Source organism: Monodon monoceros, unplaced genomic scaffold (genome assembly GCF_005190385.1).
Source record: "Monodon monoceros isolate NGI ecotype Baffin Bay Population unplaced genomic scaffold, NGI_Narwhal_1 Super_Scaffold_5, whole genome shotgun sequence".
In the NCBI taxonomy this organism is placed as follows: Eukaryota; Metazoa; Chordata; class Mammalia; order Artiodactyla; family Monodontidae; genus Monodon; species Monodon monoceros.
This window is the reverse complement of record NW_021703782.1, coordinates 114,508,953-114,517,021: the sequence shown is the minus strand read 5'-3', so window position 1 is coordinate 114,517,021 and position 8,069 is coordinate 114,508,953. Positions and strand designations below refer to the sequence as shown.

Genomic DNA, 8,069 nt, shown 5'->3' with positions numbered 1-8,069 from the left:
CCAATGGCCCCTCGGGCGGCAGCAGTGGAAACTAAGGCGCCCTCATCAAAACCAGCCAGAGGACCGGCCCTCGCACGCACCCAGACTCTGGGCCCCTCGTCGTGGTCGGCAAGAGTCTGATCCGCGGGGCGTCCTGAGGTTGGCTGGGACCCGCCGCGTGCTCCCCTCCCCCTCGCCACGCTGCAGTCTCCCCAACTGTTCCCCTTAACTCGCTCCCCCACGCCCACACTTCTACTTCTCTCTGCACCAGCGTTTTTGCCCGCGGAGAGGGCAGCTTGCTCCCCTCCCTGGGGTTTGGAGGACTCAGCCCCTGGGTTTGGGGATTTTGCTCAAACCCTCACGGAGACCCAACCTCTCAGTTCTAACTTTCATTCTAAGGCAAAGAGGGAGGGGGCAGCCCCCGGCTTTTCTCTGTCTTGCAGACAGAGGCACTAAAACAAACTCAGGCGACATCCTCGCGGGACCTGCAGCTGTCCCAGCCCCGAGGAGGAGCCTTGCTGTCCCCAGACAGAAAAGCTGGGAGCCTTGGCAAGTTCCGTGGCAAGCTCTTCGCCAAATGTGCAAACCGTAGACTTCACCGGACTCCATCCCCCTCCCGTTGTGAACAGAGGTAACAGTCAAGTATCTTACGGTGGCCCCAGCTCTCTTAGCGTGAAGTTCCCAGAGGTGCCGCCCTCCCTGGTGCCCTTGCAGTCCAGGCCTCGGCCCTTCAGGTGGGAGACCGCAGGCTCAGAAGAGCTGAGGACAGCGCTTGCCACCAGGACGCGTCGGCGCTGTGTGTGGGGTCACCCCCAAGGACGGCCTCACGCACCAGGCCGCGTCCTGCCTTAGTGGGGCCGGGGCCGCCCTGTGCGGCCCTCCTCCCAGTGGGGCAGCCCAGGGGCGGCAGGGCAGGTGCCTGCGGGTCGGGCCCTGACAGCAGCCTTTTTTAACAACTCTGGTCAGTCTCTCCCTGTCGGCCCAGGCGGGTCACCCAGAGCTAAGGTAGGGCCCAGTTCAGGGACCTCCTTTTCTTTCTATTCAGGAAGAAATATGGCAAAAACGAAAGCCACAGAAAAACCAGCCAGGCTCCAGTGATTTTTGGATCTAAACCGATTTATTTTGTGTGTGTTTTTCTCTTTCTTCAGTTTCGTAGCAAAAGGAAAAAGAACCCAACGAATACAACAACACAACGAAACTTGCAACGAATTGGAGTCTCCTGCGCCCAGCAGAAGCAGGCGCTGAAGGAGTGCAGGATGGGCTGCGGTCCGGGGCCGGGGGCCTGCAGGGGCCGGAGCACTGGCCTCCCCACCCCCTCTTCCGGCTACTCCAAAAAGTGATCAGCTCTTAAAAGAAGAATCCACAAAAAACGACACACATTTTAAATTAAAATAAAAACACTTTCTCCACCCGCCCCCATGCCAGGAGATTCAGGCGAAACCTCCTCTTTAAAAAAATTGTTTTTCTGCTAGAAATACTGTGCATTACTTTTTTTCTTTCACTTCTCTTGAGGGTTAAAATAAGATATATTTTCCCGGGAGTCATAAATACGATCTGGTGCATAGAGAAATAGCAGCTCGGGAGTCTGGGCCAGCTCCCACCCCCCTCCCCCCGTGGAGCACAGTAGGGCAGCAGGACTGAACACAGCATGGATAATGCTCCTCGGCTTCAATCTCTAGGGGACGCCAGTGGCAGGGTGGGGGGCAGACAGGCAGGAGGGCAGGCAGGGGCCAGGCCCCTCCGAGCGAGCGACACATGCTGGGACACGCGACGTCCGAGGGCAACCCCGGCCGGGAAGCAGGGAGCTTCCTCTAAGGTTTTCTTTTCTAATCACCGAACAAAATAAATATAAATACTTCAAAAATAAGACCGCTTTAAAAAGGAGTAGAAAAGGGCAGGGTAGGGAGGCCAAAAGGAAGTAAACGAAGGAGCGCGAAGGAGCGCGGGGCGGCGGCGGAGGCCCTCGCGGCGGTCCGGGTGAGGTCGGGCGCAGAACCGCATCTCACGTATGTACAAGCGGACGCCAGGAAGAACTTCGACCCGGCCCAACTCTCCCGGGAATCGCCGCGCTCCGAGCAGAGGAGTCGTGGCAGCGTCAGGACAGCCACCCGGTAAGGTGCGCGGGCCGGGAGCGAGGAGGCCGCGCCGCGGGAAAGGGCTTCCAGTCTGGAGCCTGCAGACGTCGCAGCGGGGCTCGCGGGGCCGGCCCGGCCGGAAGGCGGCGGCGTTAACGCGGGGGCCCGCACGCGGCGGGCGCCTCGGCCCGGCCATGCGTCCTCGCCCTGGGCCGCGGAGTCCGAGCCGAGGCCCCGGGCCGCCCGCGCGAGCCTCGTCACGGCGGCGGCGCGGGCTCGGGGTCCGGTGCTCACAGGAAGAAGTCGGAAGCGCCCTTGGCCCCGACTCCCGGCGAGGACTCCCGCGGGAAGCCGGCTCCGCCCGCGCCCCCGGGGCCGCCCCGGCCGGCCAGCTTCTCGTATTTCTCCTTGTACAGGTCCCGCTCCTTGGCCAGGCGCCCCACCTCCAGCTTCAGCTGCTCCACCTGGCTCTGGAGCTGGCACTTCTCGCTCTCCAGAATGTGCCGCTGCTGCACCCGCTTGAAGCGGCATGACTGAGCGTAGCCGCGGTTCTTGAGCGTGCGCCGCTTCTGCTTCAGCCGGATGACCTCCTCCTTACTGAAGCCGCGGAGCTGCCTGTTTAGCTCGCGCACGGACATGGACACCAGCTGGTCGTCGGAGAAGCGCTCCTCCAGGCGCACGTGGTGGCCCGTGCCGCCGCCGCCATGGCCCGCGCTGCCGTGGTGGTGGTGGTGGTGATGGTGGTGGGCGGCGTGGTGCGTGCCGTGGTGGTGGCCGGCGCCCATGTCGTCCGCGCCGCCGCCGCCCGCATAGCCCTGGCCCCGGAAGGCCTCGTAGGCCGCGGCGGCCTCTGGGTGGTGGTGCGCACCGTGGTGCCCGGTGTGGTGGCCGCTGCCGATGAGCGCCTCCACCGCGTCCTCAGGCGTCAGGTTGAGCGCCTCGGGGTTCAGGTGGTGCTGGTAGCCGCTCATCCAGTACAGATCCTCCAGCGCCGGCTTCCCCGAGGCGCCCCCGACGGCGCCGGGGCCCCCGCTTGCCGGCCCTGGGGCAGCCCCGGCCTGCGCCGCGCCGCCGCCGCCGCCGCCCCCCGTGCCGCCGCCGGTGCCCGGGCTGGGCGCGCAGAAGCTGGGCGAGGAGGGCACGGAGGAGCAGGGCGTGCTGAGCGGCGTCGAGGATAGCGAGCCGGGCGGCAGACGGTGGCAGAAGCGCTCGGCCTCGGGCGGCTCCTTCTTCACCTCGAACTTCATCAGGTCGAAGTCATTGACGTACTCGATGGCCAGCGGGCTGCTGGGCAGCTCAGCGCCCATCGCCAGCTCCGCGGCCATCGCCCGGGGGGGCCCGCCGCCTCGCCCGGCTGAGCCCCAACAGGAGGCCGGGGGGGGGAGCCACGGGCCTCTCCCCCCCCTTCGCTCCCCACTGGCGGCGGGTCCCTGCGGGGGCGGCGGCGAGAGGCGCGGGCTCCTAGCTGAAGCTCGCGGGGAAAAGTTTCACGCAGCCAACTCAGGGGTGGCCACCGGGGACGCCGCCGGGCAGCCCTGGGTCGCTCCCCGGCGGGTGCAGGCCGGCCTCGGCCCCCTGTTCCCGAGCCGGCGGCCGGGCGGTGGCCCGGCGGGTGGCGGTGCGGCCACCGCCTCCGGCTGCTCGGGTTCCCCTCGCTCCGCCCGCGTACAGCCCGGCCCCGCCTCCACCGCCGAGCGCCGAGCTGTGCGCTCCCCCTTATAGTGCCGGGCGCCTGGGCCCGCCTTTATGGGAGGGGTACGCGCCTCCGGGCCAATCGGAGCCCCAGGCCCGTCGCTCTCATTTGCCTATCCCCATGGCAACCCGGAGCCCAGCTGTCAATCTCCTGCGGGGAACAGCTGTGGGAAGGGGTGGTGACCCGCCGCCAGGGAGAGGAGGGGCAGGGCCCTCTGGTGGCCGCCTCGGGGGACTGCACGGGCAGAGGGCGCGGGGCGCGCGGGGGGCGCGGGACCGGGCCCGAGGCCTCCGAGGCCTCGCGTCCGCGACGGGGCGGCCACAGAGTCTCGGGGAGCAGGGGGTGCTCCTCGGTGCCTCCTTCCCCTGCAGTCCATCTGGCCGTGACCCAGCAGCCTCTTCCCAGGTTTTTTTCCGGCCGGCCGGGAGCCCGCGTCCAGCCCCGCTAGCGTGGTGGCGCCGGGACATTCCGGTCTCCCGACACAGGTGACACTGCGCGGCCTGGCCGGGCGCTGCGTGGGAGCGCCGGTTATTTTTAGCTCCGCGGTTCAGGCGGGTTCAGGAATTTAGTCAACAAAGTTGCTGGCACCTCCGTGCGGCGGGATCCACCGCGGGACGCCCGACTCCAAGGGTGCGCGGCGCAGGTGGGGAGGGAGTCGCGCGCAGGCCGGCGAAGTGGGGGCGCCAGGGACCCTAGTACCGGGGCCTGAGCCGCGGGACGGGTGAGGCCTGGGGCTCAGGGGTTGGTTGGAGGGACCCGGGGTGGGAGGGGCGCTCAGGGTCAGAGGGCCGCCAGGCCCGCACCGCATTAGGCGTCCGGGCTCCAGCTGCCCACCTGCCCGGGTCTGGCCTCTTGGCAGGGTTGTGGCGCAGAGCTGGGCGGGGGCGGGGATTGGGGCGGCGGAGGTGGGGAGCCTCCAGTGCGAGGAGAAACAGGGAGGGCTGGGCTCAGGGAGCGGAGGTGCGCCTATTGCCCAGGGCGTGGTGACTAGGTAAAGAACTGTGGAGCAGTGGGTGCGCCCAGAGCAGGGGGTGGTCCCTGCCACGGCCCTCCAGGGTCAGCTGAGATGGGAGGGCATGACCCAGAGAGGCCCCCAATTCTCTATACTATTATGTGACTTTTATAATTTAAAAACTCAGTCTTAAATGCAACCATCTATGAGCATAGAAGCAAAAGTCTGGAGGGACTGTGGGCAACACGTCACCAGGGGCAGCCTAGCCACGTGCTGGGGGCGTTTATCCCCCAGGGTTTTTACCTTGTTCCTGGCATGAATATCTAATATTTTATAGTAAGAAAAGTATCATACAATGGGGAGTGAAACCGCACCTCTTAAGATGTCATGGGGGTGACCCGGCCCCATCTGCACAGTGGGCACACCTCTTGCCCCTTCCTCCTTTCCCCCACATCCCTCTGGGTGGGGCTGGGCTGTGAGGCAGGCCATGCGGAGAACAAGGACCCGTCCCACAGGGATGGCCCAGCAAGTGGCAGAACACAGGCCCCAGGCGGGGGATCTGGGCTCTAGGCCAGATGCGTTGCCAGGTTTGGGGCTCCCTTTAAAGCCCTCAGCATTCAGAGGGAGGCCACAGCTCAGAGGGGCGATGGCGAGCTGGTGGTACGTCTGCCTGTCTGAGGGGGAGAGCGCGTCTGCGTTGGGCTGCTGTGTCTGGACACCTGGCCTCTGCCCCTCACACTGTGGCTCCAGCCAGGCCGCTGGACCAGCTACGGGTTTGGTCCCAAGCTCAGAAGGGTGCTGGGGTGGAGCCAGGCTTGTGCACATGGGGGCCCTCCTCACAGCTCCTGGCCTCAGGCCGAGGGGCACTGACCTACAGCCGTGCCTGGGCTCTGTGGCACCCCCAGTCCCACCCAGTCGTCTTGTCTTGTCCTGAGACATGCAGTAAGGCCCATCCCAAGCCCACCCTGAACCTCCTCGAGTCCTCTGCTCAGCCACACCAAGTCAGGGACAGTTCCCGCCACATCCAGCCCCAAAATGTAATGCTCAAGGATGCTGGGCCCCGCCCCAGCCCAGAGCCAGCCAGCCCCTCACTCAGTCACACACACAGGTCGTTCATTCACTCCCTCCACTGGGGGAGGGGACCCAGTGCAAGGCCTGCTGCAGAGACTGCATTCAGAACTGGGGAGAGGCACGGGGGCCTTCGGGGCAGCCCGGGACCAAGTAGGGTACCCATGTCCCTGACGGGCTTAGGCACCCGGTAAGCTCCCTGGTCCTGGACTTTGCCTCGGGGTCGGACTGGCTTTCTAGAAGGTCTGGGCCAGCAGGCCTGGCCTCAGATCCTGGCGGTCCCCAAGCCTGGGGAGCCCTCAGTCTGCTCCCTGACTCTGCATGGTCTCAGCTGAGCTTTCGTCTCTCTTGTTAGTCACAGCTGGGCAGGTGGGAAAGGGGCCAAGAGTCCCCGTATGCAGGCTTTGGAGGGCTCGCCGACCACCCAGCGCCCTGCACAGTGGGCAAGACAGGCTTTCCCAGCCCAGGGAAGGTGCCGCCCCTTCCTGACTCAGGTGGTGGGCTCCAGGCCGGCTCCTTTCTCTTCAAACTCCTTTTTGCCACTTGCTGGCCTGGGGTGGGGCAAGTTCAAGGAGGCACTCACAGCAGAGTCTGGGGAGCAGAGGCCGCGAGGGACTAGGGTCCATCCTGTCTGCCAGGAATGGCTGGTAGAAGGCCACAGAAACAGCATACAGGTGTGCTGTGTGCCCTGGCCGTGGCTGTCTTCTCAGCTCCCTGGACGGTGGAGGCTGGGAGAGATCACGCCAATTCCATGTTACCCAGAAAAGGATCACTTTCTTCCCATCCACCACCACCACGTCCTCTGGGGGCCTCTCACACCCACCAAACAATCAGCACCTGAACCCATGGAACTCCACAGGGAGCCCCGTGGGGCTCGTCATTAAACGTGCCCCACGAGTCTTTACTGAGCACATTCTGTGCGCCAGGCTGCCTGCCCGAGGGCAGTGTCCACTGCCTTTCACCAGGGAGGTGGCCCTGGTGTGTGGGAAGCGTGATGCAGCCAATACTGTGCTCATGGGCTCTGCAGTGGACGTTTCTCTCTGACCCCGACAGCTGGGAGGACTTGAAGGCTAGAGCGACTGGACAGCTGACGGCTGGCAGATAACGGGGGCTGTAGCTGGACTGGCGCCTCCACACGGCAGCTGACTGGTTGGGCTTCCTCGCAGCATGGTGACTGGTTCCCAGAGGGAGTGTCCGAGAGCCTGGCGGACATGCCTGGCATTTTTGTGAGGTGCGGCAGTGCTCAGCCCACATCCCAGGGGGGCACAGACACAGTCTCCTACAGGTCACGTAGAGGAAAAACACTACACTGGTACAGCATCTTTGGCAAATACAGTCTACCAGCGTGAGGATGAGAGAGCAGGAAGTAAACCATAAAATAGTAAGTAAATTATGTTTCCCACTGCTGTGCAGGAAATCACCACAAGTCCAGCATCAAACGGCATCTTTATTGTCTCAGCGCCGTCGTCAGGAGGCCCGCGGGCCAGGGTCTCAAGGTCGGGGGTGCGTGCGTGCGTGCCTGCGTGTGTGTATCTCTCTCTCTCTCTCTGTCTCTCTAGTCTGGAGGTTCCTCTGGGGAAAGAGACCCCCAAGTTCCCTCAGGTTGTCAGGACCATTTCTCGGAGTCTGAGGGACCAAGGCCCCGGGCTCAGGGGGCTGGAGGCCGCCCTGGCTCCCTGCACCCCATGACTGCCCCAAGGTGGCCAGGCCAGCGACGAGAGCCTCTGGAGGAGCCCCGCCCACCCGATGTGGAGGGGCCACCACAGCAGGTGAGAAAGGGAAGGGCCGAGGGGGCTTGGCCTGATGTTGGGGGGTGGTCAGGTGCCTGTGGCGCCACCTCTGGGGACCACAGGACCGCCCATGGGCAGTGCTGCGTCAAAGTCCCAGCTCAGCGCCCTGGGCTCTGGGCAAGTCCTGTTGCAAGGGTTAAACGCTCCATCACAAAGTGCGGCGCTGCAGGGTCCCCACGGCCCGCTACCGAGCTGCCTCACGGAATTCACAAGGTGAAGCCCCAAGACTCCCGTCCCCGAACAGCCGGCCCAGGCTTTCCAGGTTGGGGCCAGAGGTGCCGCTGGGCCTGGGGCAGGGCGCAGCTGAAGGCCTCTGCTCAGCCCCACTCCCTCCCTCCGGGGATTTCTTCCTGAGCTCAGAGCGCTGCGGGTGCTCTCCCCACCCAGGGCCTCATCGGTGCTCAGTGAGGCGTACTCTGCGGGGTGGGTGGGGCCTCCCTGGGGAAGGGCTCAGGCCGCTGGAGCGCCACACACGCCCCCTTCCAACTCCTCCCAGCCCCCAGGAGAGGCCG

At 65.0% G+C, this 8,069-nt stretch overlaps 1 protein-coding gene across 1 annotated transcript; it reads right to left on the bottom strand.

Moving 5' to 3' along the window:
- Positions 1-2,250: 2,250 nt before the first annotated feature.
- On the bottom strand, positions 2,251-3,408 carry MAFA (MAF bZIP transcription factor A). Its single transcript, XM_029203787.1, has one exon. The coding sequence runs from the start codon at positions 3,377-3,379 to the stop codon at positions 2,345-2,347; it is 1,035 nt and encodes a 344-aa protein (XP_029059620.1). The 5' UTR covers positions 3,380-3,408; the 3' UTR covers positions 2,251-2,344.
- Positions 3,409-8,069: the final 4,661 nt, after the last annotated feature.

Coding starts and splice junctions, on each gene's coding strand:
- MAFA (XM_029203787.1), bottom strand. CDS start 3,379: ATGGCCGCGGAGCTGGCGATGGGCGCTGAGCTGCCCAGCAGCCCGCTG.